This window comes from Harpegnathos saltator, unplaced genomic scaffold (genome assembly GCF_003227715.2).
Source record: "Harpegnathos saltator strain DR-91 unplaced genomic scaffold, Hsal_v8.6 scaffold41, whole genome shotgun sequence".
NCBI classification, from domain to species: Eukaryota; Metazoa; Arthropoda; class Insecta; order Hymenoptera; family Formicidae; genus Harpegnathos; species Harpegnathos saltator.
The window spans coordinates 835,001-851,977 of record NW_020230217.1 but is presented as its reverse complement, the minus strand read 5'-3'; the positions used below and the strand labels follow the sequence as shown (position 1 = coordinate 851,977).

Sequence of the window (16,977 nt, the reverse complement as noted above, 5' to 3'; positions counted from 1 at the left end):
GCCGCGCCGGCGAGGTGAAATATTTTCTCTTTAGTCGCGACACGATATCAGCCGCCCTCGCCTCCACAAGGCTTCGTTTGTTCTTCTCGCTTCCCGCCGATACCTGCGCGGCGTTTCGATCCTTCTTTCCTTCCTACCTTGGGCGCGAGTACGCTGCCCTTTTACGAATCGCCCGGCGGAAGCGGACCGGTATATCCATAAAATAATCGCCAGGGTCCCGTCCGGATCTTCCCCCCCCCCCTCACCCTCCTTCTCCATCGCCACCTTCCTGCTCGCCGTAAAGGCTTACGCGAGGATCGGGAAAGAGCGAGATGTATATCTCGGACGCAGTAACGACGGCCACGAGGCAGCCTGAAGAGAGCAGCGCAAGTCACTGCTCTTCAGGTATGCCGCGGCTTCCTAATGAGACCGACCACCAAGAACTTGACGGCGACGACGGCGTCGGCGAGTGCGACCGGCGCGGCGCATCTCTCCAGGTCGGAAAGACGCAGGAGATGGCGCGAGCACGCGTCCTTCGCGATAAAATTTGCGACGGTCTCTTCTCTCGCGAGTTTATGGACACGCGACGATGACGAGACTGCGAACACCTCTGTGCGCCTTTAAGCGCCGTTGTGTTTTACAAACTCGTCAGGAGAAAGTGTCGCGAGCTTTACGCGGGCGACTGCGGTAAAGGCACCGGTTTGTCGTCTTATTGCTTCGGTCTTGAGACGCGAATATTTCCACTTTCAGCGTAGAACACGTATACACACACACACACACACACACACATCGAACGTGTGTTATTACTGTTATATCGAATGTTATATATGCATTGTTGAATGTACTCGCCATTGATACTTTCTCTCGCTTTCCCGGTACCGTGCCGATGGTTTTCCTCCCAAGATCATCTCGCTGGTCGCTTGCGCGCAGCTTCGTCTCCCGTCATATTTGGTTTGCCTTCCTAAAGAAATTCGATCGCGCTGGGATCCGCGAGACAGCCATAGCCACAGTATAAGGAAGCACAGTAGGTTCAGCACAAAATAGTGCGAACGGTCGTTTGTCACGCATGACTGCACTGCACAACCAACAATATGGCGGCCAATAGCTGTCAAAATGTGTAGGTGTGAGCAACGATTAACCGTATGACCGAATTTTTAACATAATATTGTTGTTTTATTAAAATCAGTAAAATAAATGAAAGAGGCGGGTATAAATGTTGTATAACAAACTGCAAAAGTGCAAATTTAAATTTGCAAAGTGTTAAATTTTGTTTCGATCAAAATGTGTCCCCTTCGAAACAATACAATATAAAAAAGAGACGGAACTCAATATCATTTAGTTTTCGAGATTTTTTACCTGTTACGTTTGAAATTTAGCACTCTGTGTGTGTGTGTATATATATATATATATATACATGTTCTATATTATAATTAGTAATATGCTATGTATTATTAATTATAATATTATTAACATATTATATTAATAATAGTTCATATTTTTATATTATTTTATAATGTATTTTATAGATTTGACAGTAAATATTGAAAAACAGCAATAAATCAGTTTTAGCTACTATTCATTGTCATTCAGATTATAACCCGCGCACAAGCAGCAACATGGCGGTCTTGTAGCACCTGAGATCAAAAGCACCGCCACCGCGTGAATCTACTGTTCTTTCTTATACCGTGGCCATAAGTGTTCCCTCTCTCGCGTGCGCGAGTGCGTAACACCGAAATCGCACTCGTCGCCCGCGCCGCGCGCACTCAGGGAGAAGCTCATGCGTATCAAGCGCGCGCTCAACAATCAACGGGAAATCATATGAATTCCGAGGCTTGCACCGCATTGTGATCAACGTAATCCCCGTCCGCAGCGTGAAAGCGACGCGCGTTTCCCGGCCGCGCTCTCGTCGTACGTCGGAACGCGGTACCGTACCGTCGAGCGACGGGTGGACGGGTGAACGGGTGGGTGGGTGTGTGGGTGTGTGGGGCGCTTTAAATCAATTTGTCGACACGCACGAGTAGCTGCGACGAGCCATCGCGCGTTCCCAATCTCTCGCGACGACGACACGCGTCCAGGAGCGCGAAACGCGCGCACTCGTCCACGCAGACTCCTCTTCCCGACTCGGTGCTATCATTTTCCGTTACTTTCCTTCCGTCCCTTCATTCCGCCTTTATCGTCTCTATGGGAGGATTCACACTTGGCGAGAAAAGCAGAAAGGCGGAAATCAATCAGAATTCGCGCTGGTAGTCTGGTCTTTCTCTCGCGACGGTTTTTCTCTCTCTCTCTCTCTCTCTCTCTCTCTCTCTCTCTCTGTCACTCTCTTGGTTTCTGCTGTTCTGCTTTGCTGCCCAGGTGTGAATGTGCCCTAACACGCCAAGGCGCGGTGTTGTGTCTCCAACACGGTAGATTTCGAAATGTAAATTTTGAAGAATTGATCGCGCGTTCTCCCGCGGAAAATATCATCGGCTCGGTATTTCTTTTAGGGCGACCCAACGCCTTTTCTTTCGTCGGACTTTTGATTTTCTTTCTGAACCGCCATTTCATAGAAAGATGACGAGCCTTTAGCATCGGTCTAACGCACGTGCTTGAACGCACGTTCCTTCAGGGGAGAACGAGAAAAATGAGAGGGGGAGGGGGATAAAGAACGAGAGGAACAATAAATTACAAATATCTCAACGCGATTGCCGGTCTCGATAGTCATCGTCGCCGTCGCCGTCGTCGTCGTCACAGTCGCGGCACTGTGTATAGATGCTCTCCCATCGACGTATCGAGCTTACTTATGCGTCATCGGTGCGCGGGGAACCCTTTGTGCCGGGGTATAATTAGCTCCGCGCGTATGCGCTACACTCGAGCTTATGTTGTGCATAAAAGCGCCTTCTCTATCTATCTGCTCCGAATCGAAGCGAACGTACATACGAACGTACGTACGACGCCACGTGTCACGCCACGCCATGCCATGCCGTGCCGTGCCATGCCATGCCATGCCATGCCATAAGCAAGCCGTGTCATACCATCGGCGCGTCGAGTCGCGTCGCGTCGACTCGCTCGGTTTTACATCGAGTTTTACACCGTGCAAAGAAGTCGTCTTGCGCAACCGACGATACTTTGTTGCGGCTTTGTTCCGCCGCATCGAACGGTTGCTCCCCGTATAATTTCGTCGCGTCGCTACGCGCGACAATATTAACTCTAAGTATGTCTCTACCCGTCGTACTTCTCTCTCTCTCTCTCTCTCTCTCTCTTTCGCTCTTTACTAGCAAAACTACCCACGTCCAGCGCGAACTGCTTCCACCGGAACGGTCAACGTTTCACCTACTGATTTGAGGCGGACAGGTTCGACTTGTTCAAATGACAGCTTCCTGAAAGAAATACGTCATGCAAGAGCAAAAATGTTTACTTGTCCGTCTTCTTCGCCGTCCGTTAAACATGCAAAACGCATCGTCGCGCGAAGCCGGGCGAGTTCCACGGGAAAGCACCATCGTTTTCGACCGCTCGGTGGTTCCATTGTCGACTAGACCCGTCGCGATCCGTCTCCATCTCTCTCGACAATGAGACCCGATTTCTCGGCCCAACAAGCGGAATCGGTATCGCGTTCCGCGGCCGCGATCGGGATTCCGCGGCGCGCGAATTCGCCGGAATCCCGGGCGGCCATAAATCAACGCGGCGCGCTCACAGGTTCCTCGCAGGGCGCGAGGCATCCGCTAACGGAGATCATTAGCGCGGCACCTAGAAACCAGGCCCGAACGAACCCAATCAGAAGGGCCACCCGCTTGCTCGCCGGGTGCCGCGCCGCGCCGCGCCGTGCCGCGCCGTGCCGCGGAGAACGCGGCGGAGAGAGCCCGGCAAAAAATCCGACCGGTCGGCGGACCGGGGAATCCGAAGGTGGATTTTATATCGGCCAGTCGGCGCGAAATTGCCGCGAACGACGAAGGGCGTCCAGTAATGCGCGGCCCGTGTGTGCGAATAATTAATTCAGCGTTCGCGCCGCGACCTGTCCCGCTTCGACCGGCGGATCGACCGTCCTTTATCCTCTCTGTTTCTCTCTTCCTCCCTCTGTCTCTTTCTCTCTCTCTTTCTCTATCGCGGCCGATGCTCGCGACGACGACGTGCGTGGAATCGTATCGTCTTATTTACATCGGTATCGAGTGCTGCGCGGCGTCTCGCACTCGCGCGCACACGACGATCCGCGAACGCGTTCGCTCGAGTAATTCGTTGATTACGCGCGATCGCAGCGATCGCGGTAGTCGCTTTTGCGCGGCCGACTCCGTTAAAATATCTCGCGCGACTCTTTCTCTCTCTCTCTCTCTCTCTCTCTCTCTCTCGTCGTCTCGCCTTGTCTCGCTCTCGCTCTCTCGCTGTGAAAGAACGCTACGGCCATCGGGCCGAGACGGACAGGCACGAACTAACGACGAAGCCGTATCGATCACATTAAGGGATGTTTTTACAATAATTTCTCCTCGGCGCAACGGCGGCTCGTCCGTCCGTCGAGCGCGTATAGGTGGCCGCACACCGACGCGGTGCGGCGCGGCCGCCAGTCGCGGTGGACTCCACTAGGTAGCCTGGCTAGGTAGCCGACCAGCCGCCATGTCTAATTATGTCGCATTGATTTTGTCATTAGCCACCCCACGTCGACCGTCGACGGCTCGCTCGGGCTCGACGTCGGGGCAAAAAATACTTCCTACAATGCCCGAGCGCGCGAAGCCTCGAAGGCCGCGCTGCTTCTTCTCTACGATCTTTGCGCGCGCCGGCCCGTCGCCATGTCCGCCGATAAAAGCGTCGGCAGATCGGCTCGCGGGGGGATATCGGGGCATCGGAATCGGCTAACCGTGCGCCGACACACACACACACACACACACACACACACATGCGGAGAATCCCGCGCGCCGGTCTCGTCGCAGGATTGCGCTTCCCGCGGGCGATTGGGAAAGATCGCGCGTCGCATCGTGCGCTACCATGATGGCGATGGCGGCGAGCCCATCGCGGCGGGTCCGTGCGCGGGAAATGTCGTTGTTCTGAGGTGAACCGTTATGCGCACGCACACATACACATACGTACACATGTACAAACGCACATAGTGTCGAGGCATTACACGCCTCTTTGCGTCGTCGTTCAGCTCCGGTTTCCCTTGATGGCCTATCTCCGCGGCTCTGATTTAAGTTCGCCGAGGCGCACGCGACAACACCACCACTCTGCGTGGACGTTCTCTCTGACGTGCGCGGGTCAAGTGTCGGCGGGAAGTTAAATGAGATCGTTATGGAGCTCGTCTCAGACGGACTAACAAACGACTCGGTTGCAGATTTTGCGCCGCTTCCCCGCGTTCTACTTCCTGCGCACGCGACACTCGTTTCTCCTGCTTCTTCTTCCTCTTCTTCTTCTTCTTCTTCTTCTTCTTCTTCTTCTTCTTCTTCTTCTCCTTCTTCTTCTTCTTCTTCCTCTTCTTCTTCTTCTTCTTCTTCTTCTTCTTTTTCTTCTTTTTCTTCTTCGTTCATTCGACTTGCAGATCCCTCGCTTTGATTCGCTCGTCTCGTTCGTCTCGTTCATCGCGTTGAAACTGGAGTTGCCAGATTTGATGGATCCGGACAGGCTTCCAAAGCAAAGGAAGAAAAAACTGGAGAAATGTAGCTTGCGAAGACACATTCTTGGCAAAATGTGCCAATGAACGCGCAAAGAATATTTCATAGTCCCAGCGTGTTTAATATCCAGCCGGACATTGACGGCAAGATCTGGACGTCTGGCGACCCCGGTCGAAACCGATGTGAGTCAAGGAAAGTAGCTACAACGCTCCGGAAAAGGAAAGGATCTACGCGCGGACCGTCAAGGATGAAAGAGCGAGAGAGCGAGCGAGATTGAGCGAGTAAGCAGCGCGGTGTCGAGAAAGAACTGCGCACCTCCCGCTCTCACTAATGCCCGATATCCGACTTTTTTTCAGCCGCTATGAAAACGGCGGTGATTATAAGAGGGAGAGAAAAATCGACGAAATATGCATGCGGTCTAGTGCATAATGCACGACCTGAGTCAGCAAGGACGATTAACGGTAATATCGGCGGTGCGGCGGTGCCCCGCATCTCCACGCCGCTCCGAAAAAGCGCTCGCTCGCTCTCTCTCTCTCTCGTCGTGGTTCGACTTCTCTCACGGCCGACTTAATTGCGGATCCCCCACACGCTAACGGGGTTAATTGGCGGATTCGTGTCTGGACCGGATGCTCGCGCGCGGACGACGAAAATTCGATGAAATCTAATAATCGGTGACCGCCGCAACGAGCGAGCGAGAGAGAGAGAGAGAGAGAGAGAGAGCGAAACGCGAGAGCGAGAGCGCGCGAGGCTCCGTTGTGTGTACGTGCGTGCGCGTGCGTGTTGCGGGCGAGTTTCTCACGGTGCATTGGAAGGAAATTATAAGGGAATGGGTTAAACCCTGGGTTACCCCCGCGGGGAGGGGAGGCCGGGGGGAGAGCGAGGAAAGGTGAGGGGGAGAGAGAGAGAGAGAGAGAGAGAGAGAGAGAGAGAGTGAGAGTGAGAGAGGAGCGAAGAGAGCAGCCAGCGCGAAGAAAGCGACGGGGCTGAGGAGGAGCGGGAGGAGGAAGGAGAATACGAAGAAGAAGAATACGAAGAAGATGACGAGGAGGAAGAAGAATAAGAAGAAGAAGAAGAAGAAGAAGGAGGAGAAGAAGAAGAAAAGACCCGAGCCCGCGAGGAAGACAAGAGTGCGCGCTCGCGCTCGCTCGCGAGTGGGGGAAAATCATACTTAATTGATATCACAAAGAGGCCCTCCTCGCGCTCAGCACCTAACCCAACCCTAACTTCATAATCGCCGGCTCCGTCGGATTAAACGCCGCCCGGATCCATGTTGCACGTAAATTACGCGCGCGTTCGCTCGCTCGCTCGTCTGCTTCGTGCGCTCTGCCCTTCACTTATTGCCGTTGTCTTCGAGCGGGAGAAGGCCCGCACTCTCTCGTTCTCTCTCTCTCTCTCTCTCTCTCTCTCTCTCTCTCTCTCTCTCTCTCCCTCTCCGATCCATCGCCCGTTCTTCTCCTCTTCTTCTGCCCCCGGTTTCCTTCGCAACCTCCGCCTCCACCGCCGCCACCACCTCCTTACCCCTTCTGGTGCCCCTCTGCACGGCCGTCCTCCACCTCGCTCCTCTTCCGCCTGATCGCGAGCGGATATTCCGTAGCGGAGAGCGAATTCCTCCGGGCAATCGAAATAATAACGATTAATCGGCGCTTATCAGATATCGCGAAGACGCGTCGGCCCGCCGACGGAGTGCAGGCCGAGAGCGCGAGGCGAGCGGAAATGTCGACGGTGGAGAGACGACCGGAGAAGAACTCGCGCGGTGCGCGGAACCGCGTCGAAAGAGAACGAGCGCCGTCGTCGTTGAGGAATTCACCGGCGTCTTCGCGGCTGGTCGATCGCGAATCGCTGATGGAGACCGGAAGAGTCGGGTAAAGCAGGAGTATGCAGCGAAATACGCAGGATGCTCTCGTTTCTTCGGTCTTCAAATTCGGCGAATGTGTGTTTCAACTCTCGACGTGTAACTTTGGACGTACTTATCATTTTGGTTTGCATTCTTGTCGGGCCACTTGGTTCTCGAAGAGCTCGCGAAATAAAATTTGAGTGAGACGAGTATACTTTCCTCCGCTCTAATTATTGCGCTTTGCTTCCAAAGTTCCTCGAGGACGAACCAAGCTATTGTTTTGGTCTAGCAAGTACGTTTAAAATTTCAAATATTCAATAGACACGCTTTAGATGCGAATCCTTTAAGTTTGCACGGAATACATGCATAAATTTAACCATGTTCGTATATTCTCTATGGAAAGTCGAGATATCCGGACTGAAAAGGTTGAAACATCGCCGCTACACTTTTATCCCATCGCGACTTAACGACACTCTCGGACGGTTGATTCTACGATTTCGTCCTGTTGATACGCGTCTCTTTGGCGTATCCAGTGGGAACACAGGGATAATTATCGATTGCGTGTTACTGCGCGGCGAGACCGCGTTCGTTTCTCTCCTTCTCTCTCTCTCTCTCTCTCTCTCTCTCTCTCTCTCTCTCTCTTTCTTTCGCATTGTGGCGTGTTTACACACACGCGCGCATTGCAAGCCTCACGACCGCTCATTATCGGCAGCGGTCAATATCTTCCCTCGCTTGCGAAATATCTGCGCGATAGCGCGTTATTGGCGGCGAATAAAATTACTGAGCGAGACGATATAAAGTCTCTGTGATGTTCAGTCGACGAATTAATCATGAGACCTACGAGAACAGCGAACAATCTTTCTTGCGGGGCAAGGGACGGAGCGGAGTGGCAATGGTGCCAACGTATTTGCCTGTTTTTCGACGTCTTTCCAAATTGACCTCCATGCGTGTTACATTTCAAATGTAATTCCCGGGAATTTAACGTCCCGACTTGATCCCAGTCTAACACTGATACTTTACGTTGCGCGTTGCGCTGCGAAAGTCGCAGCCTCAGCCGAGAGCCGAGAGCCGAGAGCCTGGACCCTCCTCGCTCTCTCAGAGTGAACGCGACGACGCTCTCTGCGGCTAAAATAATCGCAATGAAATGATTACGCGCGCGTTTTCCTGTCCATCTCCATCGCGCTCAACCGCGAGGCGAGGTGCGAGCGAACGAGGTTTACGCAAACGCGAGGCGCAACGCAACGCAACGACCGCGTGAACGTGAAGAGGCGCCGGGAGGAGGGAGGGGTGCTTTTCAGGCTCAGACGAGATCGTAAATCGTGCGGGGCCCAGCGTGCGATGACGGCCGATCGGCGATCGAAGACACCGGGCGCGATCGTAATGGTTTTCTCACGTCGGCACATTTCGCACGTGAGAGCGCGGAGGAGAGCGCGTACAGCTCGCGTCGCGACATGCACACACTGATACACGCATACATGCATGCACGCACGTGTACACGGACGCGCAGGAACGTTTCCGCGCGGCTCCGGTGCGCGCGTCAGTCGCTAAACGTGGTCGCCGGCCGGCCGTGGATAGTTCTTATCAGGACTCTGCCCCGCGTATATTAAGTAGAAAGCTGTCCGGTCGCGTAATAACAATAATAAGAGAAATACGGCCGCGGTTAATTGCACGGTGCAGCCGCCGGTGCGTTGCACTTGGTGATTGATGTAGTCTAATGCACCGCGCAATGTTGTGTGCCTCGGCGTGGTTCCATTTTTTCCCCTCCCCCCTTTTTTGCCCCTTTTCTCCCGCAGAACGCTGAGATTTTCAGATACTTGCGTGCGCGCGCGGCTGCTCGATTCTCTTTGAGACCCGGTGCGTCCTTAACCCTTTGAGGCATAGTGGTAAGTATACTTACTACCTATTTATTCACACATTTTCATGAAATATTTCATATTTGAGGGATCCTTGTCGGGTTTTTCGCGTTTTTTTAGAGCGCCTTATATGATATGGGAATATACATGAAAGTTTGAAAAGTGTTTTGCATAAGTTGTCCATTTGTTATGAATAAGCAAAGTGTGAAAAATACATATTTCTACAGAAAAAAATAATTTTCCACGAACTATGAGTGAATTATAATTAATGAGTGAACTATGAGTGAAGTTTTTTGCTCATAATCAAGTTTTGGGAGTTTTTTGCGTCGCTGATTACGAATCTGAGGTCCAAATTCCAAAATTAATTTTCAAAGATGGCGGATTCAAAATGGCGGATCATAGAATTTTTATTAAATCAGCTAAAATTGTACTTGGGTTAGTTTTTGAGGTTGCTGATTACGGATCTGAGGTCCATGTTCTAAAATTCATTTTCCAAGATGGCGGATTCCAGATGGCGGATCATAGAATTTTTATTAAATTAGCTAAAATTGTATTCTGGTTAGTTTTTGAGCTCGCTGATTACGAATCTGAAGTCCAAATTCTAAAATTTATTTTCCAAGATGGCGGATCATAAAATTTTTATATGATTAGCTGAAATTGTACTTTAGTTAGCTTTCAAGGTCGCTAATTACGAATCACCGACGTCACCGAAATTATCGCGATTTTTCATATTTGTGGCCGCCATCTTGAATCCGTCATCTTGAATTTTGAAAATCTGATAACGGATTCGTAATCAGCGACTCCGAAAAACCTAGAATACCCATTGTCACCGAAATTATCGCGATTTTTCATTTTTGCGTCCGCCATCCTGAATCCCAGCATCTTGAATTTCGAAAATCTGATAGCGGATTCGTCATCAGCGACTTCAGAAACCCCCGTATATAAATTTTCATGTGACTCGGATTTTCTGAAAAATACGTGCCTCAAAGGGTTAAGGACACTGCTCGGAAGGCGAAAAGATCCCGATCGATCTATGTCGCTTAATCGAGCGCGTTAATGCGATGGTGTGTTTTCACTTTTCTCCCATCGGATTTCTTTCCTCCCGTTTTCCCGCTGAAAGAGCACCTCTCGAATTAAACTGTTTACAACTGTCTGGCATCCTCCGCCCGCCTCCGTTAACATGCACAATGCTAAAAATGTTGGGAATAAAGAAAAAAACTGCTCAAAGGGCTAAACAGCTGTATGAGGAAGCTCCGGCCGATTGTGCGGCCGGAGTGAAAGACGAAGCTCCGAGAGGCGCATACACATGAAACGCACTCGCCATCTAACAAGGCGCAAGCATAATAGGATTCCGGATAGCGTCAATCCAATCAAAGGAGGCTTGTCAGTCGCGCGCGGCGGCCATCGTCGCGCGGACTCTCTCGCCGAGGTGTCCTTAATGACACGCCTGCTTATTCCGCGCGCGCGCGCGCGCGCGGAGCGTGTATGCGGAGCACGCGAAAGTCTGCGGTTTGCGTTTGCGCGACGCGGAATTTCGACAACTTCCGCTTGATCGGCACGTCCGTACATAAGCGAACAATGTCGCCTGGCCGGCGGCCGTGTCGAAACTGCGAGCGGCGGAGAAAAAGAGCAGACAAAGTGGACGACGACGACGACGAGTAGGAAGAAGAAGAAGAAAAAGGAAAGGGAGAGAAACATACACCGCCGCACGCACACACACACACACACACACCGACGACCGCCGTCCTACACCCGTCCGTCGCCCTTTGAGACGACACCCCGTGTTTTCCCTCTTCCACCGCGGCACGCAAACTCGCCTGAGAAATAAGCAGGCACGATATATATTCAATAAATAACGAGACGCGTACGAGATAATTGAGAGGCCATAATTGCGCGCATCTTGCGTATTTCGTGCCGAATAACGCGCGGGGCCGGGCCCCGCGGCTCGCCATGTGGGCCCCGCGCGAGAGCCCGCGGGATGCCTCCTACCTCCGTTCCAGGGTGGGATACAAAGGGAACTTCGGGCGAGACGCCGCGACAAACAAAGGGCACGACGGTGCGTCGATTTCGCGGTCGCTCCTTCGCCGAACGTTTAACTCCCATCACCAGGGGGACCCTTCTTCGCCCCGCCGAATCGCCCTCGTCTTCCTCACCCTCCCCGCCGCCCCTGCCGCCGGCCATTGCCGCGCTGCCGACGGTGGCCGTACCGCGTGTGCCCTCTATCGTCTTTCTTCCCGCGCCGTGTTATGTCATGCGCTTCCCTTTTCCACTATTGAACACTCATCAGCCACCTGTGATCGTCTCCTCTCCGACTTTCTCCAAAGTTATAATTATGCCTGACTTCGCGGTATCGCCCGCGCCGTTACGCGCTCGTAGACCCATCCATCGCGTAAGGCGTGCGTTGCTCGCTCGTGTTCCGCTCCTTCACTTCCGTTTTGCCCCGCTCGCCGGGGATATTTACAGGCCTTGATATCGTCGTCTTCGTCGTCGTCGTCGTCGTCGTCCTCGTCGTCGTCGTGTTTTATCGCGATCCAGAGTACACCTCTCGCGGGAGGGATTTTTACGTCGCGTGCTGTGTCCGCGACTCAACGGGGAGAATCAAAACGGTAACGTCACACGTTGCCGCTTCCGGTGAGATATCCATCTATTAGAGATGTGCGAACTATTCGAATTCGAGTCCCTGTGATTCGAATCCGAATAATTGGAAAATTTCGAATCGCGGAGATTCGAATACGAATCAAATACATCAGCGTTTGCGCGCATCGGCTACAAAACGGGCCATCTGGGCCCGTATGTTTGAACCCTTAACTTATAATTAACTTAACTTATAATTAATAGCTTAATTATAAATTACTTTAAATATTTAAATATATATTTTACTTTAAGATGATATTACAATACATCAATGTTCCTTTTCATATTAAAATCTTCCGTCATTATTTGCATGTTTAATAGTCATGTTAAATTTTCTATCGATTCAACTCGATTTCATTCGATTCGATTCGAATTCGACATAAAAATTCTTGATTCTCACATCTCTACATGTCGCTCGCTACAAGATAAAATTCCGGATAAGTTTTTCTCTTCTCTCCTTCTTCGCTCGTCGTTCGTCTCCCGACGCGATAATAGTACTCGCGCGAATCTCGGCCCGCGCGCGAACATGCTAATCGCGCGAGTGTATGCGATGTGAGAAACTGTCGATAGAGGACGCTGTAAGGAATCAACTTCTCTCTCTCTCTCTCTCTCTCTCGGTCCCTCTCTGTCTCGCTCTTCCTCTCTCTTGCTCTTTCTCTCTAGCCTCGAAAAACGAACGCGCGCGGCCATGAATTGCCGCCTTAGCGGAATGGTCGGGAGACAATTAAGATGCTATCGTTTAATTGCGGCCAGGCCCTGCGAAAACAAAGCCGTTCTCGACGGCGCACACGCCACAAACATATACGCACCGACGCCGCTTTGTCGTCCATCGCTCGTAAGCCATCGCCGACGCGACGTGCGCGTGCTAGATTGACTAGAAATAGGCAAGCCGCGGCAGGTGATGTCAGATTGGCAGATGTTTCTCCTTACACAATGCCCTGACGTTGTTACCCTCGTTTTCCCTTTTTTTTCTCCTTTATATCCCGCCTGCTTACGCACACATGCGCATGCATATACATGTACGCGCAGCACGGCTGAACGTGATAACTTATCGATATCGGATCACGCGCACGAGAGGCCTCTTGCCTCGGCGGGCAAATACCGAGATTCTCCTGGCGACGAAGATATAAAAGAAACGATTGACAAAGCAGCGCCATGAAATTCTAATTGCCGTCTTGGACGACGCAGTGACGAGCGATTGTATCGCGTCGGCGCGACGACGTCGAGAAACTCGGAGCAACGTCTTTCCGCCGCCGCGTCTTTCGCGCCGCGAAGGTGCATTGTGCACCCTGCCCTCACCCCCCCCCCTACCCACCTCTCCCGGCTCGTTTAACATCGACCCAGTGCAGCGCAAGGCGCAATTATATCCCTAAACGCGTACGATTTCGCCTTAATGAGCCCCTGTCGAGGGGGCGGTGAGGGGGGTAGGTAAGCGTTTTATCGGATCGCGCGGAACGTTTCTCCGCGTGCGCGCGCGGCGCGGCGCGTGATTGGGCATCGGACGGAGAGGAAAGATTCGCCTAGGATTGGCGGTATCGATCGATGATAATCCGAGGGAACGATCGCGGCCGGCCGGCCGGCCGGCCGGCCGGCGTACCTTACGCATTATAAAAGCGGTATCGTTCGAGAAAGAGATGCCGGGGGATACGGTGACTAGATTATGGAGTTTGCACCGCGGAATTATAACTGTGGTGATGGCGCGGGTCGATGAGGAGGAGGAGGAGGAGGAGGAGGAGGAGGAGGAAGAGGAGGAGGAGGAGGAGGAGGAGGAGAAAGAAGAGGCGGAGGAGGGGGGACGCGCACAGGGTGAGGAAGAAGGGAGCTATGTAATGCCGCGTATACGCGTATATACCATAATGTCCGGCGATGCCGCCCGCGGCCAACGGGCGAGAAGAGGGCGATCAAAAGAGGAAGAGAGAGGGAGAGAGGGATCGTTTCAGCGGCTTCTTCCGCAGGATAGGATACTCTCCGCTCGCTCGGACGGTCGTCACGCTGCTCCACACCCCCGTGCATACGCACGCGAGCGAGCCGGCGCATAAATCCGTGTACACCCACTCGGCTCATCTTTTAATCCGTTAGATTCCGTGAATGCTTGCGGCCGGCCTCCTGCTCACGACGTTGATTCGAGGCCGCGATTCCGCGCGTAATTGGGATTAGATTATTAGAGAATCCTACCTCTCTCTCTTCCTCTCTTCCTCGGTCCGTCTCCCTTTGCCTCTCGCTCGCTCGCTCGCTCGCTCGCGGCAGGAATTCGCATCATCGCGCACGTTTCAGTGGAAACGTGGATTACGCGAGCCGCCGAGCGAGCGCGTTATCCCCCGCGGTAATCAAAGCGGCCGACGACGTCTTCTTCGGTCGTCATTTTGGGGGATGGACACGGAGAACGCGCCTTAACCCCTTTTTTCCTCTTCCTCCCTTTCGCTTTTTGCGCACGTAGCTCGGCGTCGGCCTTCGGGCGATGCGTGTACGTCGACTCGACTCCCGACGCGAAGTAAGAATCGCGTATTGTCTTCGCGATAAATCCCGGAGGGAGTTCTGCCTGCGAACAAGACGGAGGGAGGGGAAGGAAGGGAGAGAGAGAGAGAGAGAGAGAGAGAGAGAGAGCGAATTTTTCAGAACGTCTAGCTTGTACGTGCGCGGCACGAAGACGAGTTAATTCTGCGAACGGAGTGATGCGATTATTTGCGAATGCGCGAACAATGCTCCATTTCATAGCGCACAATATGAACGAAAACTCCAGCTCGATAAAGCAGGAGGAGGAGGAGAAGAAGATTCTCTCCCCTCCTCTCCCCCTCCCTCCCCCCGCCTCTCGCAGGAGAGACGCGACGAAAAATGTTGGACCGCATACAGGCGAGCATTCATAGAAACGACTCGCCATTCAGCGGGTCGTTTCCTCGCGGGTCTCCTTCTCTCTTTCTTGCACCGACCGCGCGAACGGAAACATCGATATACCATCGACAGATAAGCCCGGCCGATCGATCGCAAACACAGCTGGGTTCACTTCAGGTAATCCGAACACAACGAGCCGTTGTGTTCGCCACGACGATTCCTCCGCGGCTTTGTGTACCTACCCGCCGTCTTCTCGTCCGCGATCCTCTGTACACGCAGCTTGCCTCTCTCGCGGTTCTGTGTATTTCGCTATCTTTCGGTTGTCCTCGGCACTACGTCGGGCCTGTTTGTCCGGATTAACCGACTAGACGACTCCTAAATAGCCCGTCTGAATTCATTCTCTCACGAGCGAGCCACGTCTAGTCTTCCTCTCTCCCTGTCTCGCTTCCTCCGCCGACGGACATCAGCGAGGCAAATCCTCAGTGATATTCATCCGCTCGATCACCGTCGCTCGACGATCCTTCCGCAGTTCGACCTAGTGAGATATATATAGAGACCGAGCCAAGAGGTGCACGTAGTAGAGCTAAGACGCGCGTAAATTCCGACTTGACAACTGCAGCCAACGACTAACGACCGACCCCCTTCCCGTTGAATGTTGCAGGTACGACCTGGGCTTGCGTCGGAGTAGCTAGTAAATCGTATCTCGCTGGCGACGAGAAGGACAAGACGACGGGGAGGCAGTCGGCGAGGACGTGGGTGAGCGTAACGCGCGGAAGAAGAAGAAGAGGCAGTCCGGAGAGCGCAGACGCAGGCGCCGTAGGTGATGTGAGGCTGGCGGCCGCCTCACGTTTGGGGTGATGCCCTCCAGTGAGCCCCATCCCCCCCAGTACCACCTACAACATCACAACATTCCTCCCTCGCACATACAGCAACATACGTCGAGCGCGATCGGGCAGCATCAGCTCTATCAGCAGCTGGTGGCGGCCCATCAACAGCAACAGCGCCAGCAGCAACACGGCGTACCCTTTCAAAATTCCACGTACGCGCATCAGAAGCAGGAGATGAGCCCGGAGGAGGAGGGGGGCCGCGGGGGTGGGTCCCCCCCGGCGGCTGGGGCTGCTCTACATCAGCCCCATCACCCCCGGACGGCTAGTCCACCCTCGGGCACGGAACCCTGCACCCGCGACGCGATACCGACACCGACGCCCATCGCGGACACCACCACCACCACCACCACCACTACTATGACGATGCAGTCGCAGGGTCAGCAGCAACAGCAGCAGCAGGGTCCCAGTCCGAGCCCGAGTCCGACGGGCGGCGACGTGGAGAAGTTCGACGGCAAGATCGTCTACAACCCGGACGGCTCGGCTTACATCATCGAGGGCGAGAGCGAACTCAGCGAGGACGACTCTCTACCGGACGGTTGCATCGTCGACGGCCGCGGCGTCTCGGTTCCTCACACCTTAGTTTTCCCGCAAATCGCCAGCGCGTTCTACGTGTCGCGGCTGTACGCGCATCAGGCAGCAACCTACCAGCAGCAGCAACAGCAGCAGCAACGCTCCGCGGCCCAACAGCACAATCCCGATCTTCCCGTGATGCACAGTTACCGGGTGATCAGTTACAGGAGCGCGGAAGGCAGCAAGCAACCACCTCCGGCACCCGCAGTGCCACCGCCGCCCGCCGCGTCGGTACCTGTCAAGCCTATCCTAATGTGTTTCATATGCAAGCTCAGCTTCGGCTACGCCAAGAGCTTCGTCGCGCATGCCCAAGGCGAGCACCAGCTCACGCTGATGGAGGACGAGCGGCAGATACTCTCGCACTCGACCGCTTCGGCCATCATACAGGCCGTCGGTAGAGGAAAACAGCCGCTCGTCAGTTTCCTCGAACCCGTCACGAGCTCGACCTGCGCGCAAGTGTCGCCCGCGCCTTTGCAGAACCAGCAGCAGCAACAGCAACAGAGAAACGAGTCCATGGAGAACGAAACACCGACGACGACGAGTACACCAGCGAGCACCCCCGGTGTACCGAGCAGTCCTCAGCAACAGCAGCAGCAGCAGCAGCAGCAATCGCAGCAGCAGCAGCAGTCGCACCAGCAACAGATACAGCAGCAGCAGCAGCAACGGCCCTCGCCGAGCACCCCCACCACGCCCACGTCGCACTCGAGTCATCCGCTCACGTACAACCATCAGCAACAGCAGCAGCATCAGTGGATAACCAGCGCGCAGGTGAGCGCCGCCTCCTGGGCGAAGGCGTCGGACGCCATGCACTACACCTCGCC

General features: G+C 53.7%; 1 protein-coding gene across 4 annotated transcripts in view; it reads left to right on the top strand.

Moving 5' to 3' along the window:
* zfh2 (Zn finger homeodomain 2) overlaps positions 1–16,977 on the top strand; it is a 413,801-nt gene that overhangs the window by 266,017 nt on the left and 130,807 nt on the right. For all 4 annotated transcript variants that reach the window (XM_025301293.1, XM_025301292.1, XM_025301294.1 and 1 more), the window contains one exon: positions 15,361–16,977. This exon is cut by the window's right edge and continues 1,772 nt beyond it. In XM_025301293.1, coding sequence (XP_025157078.1) covers positions 15,557–16,977 — 1,421 coding nt within the window. In that variant the 5' untranslated portion in view covers positions 15,361–15,556. The remainder of the gene's footprint in view (positions 1–15,360) is intronic.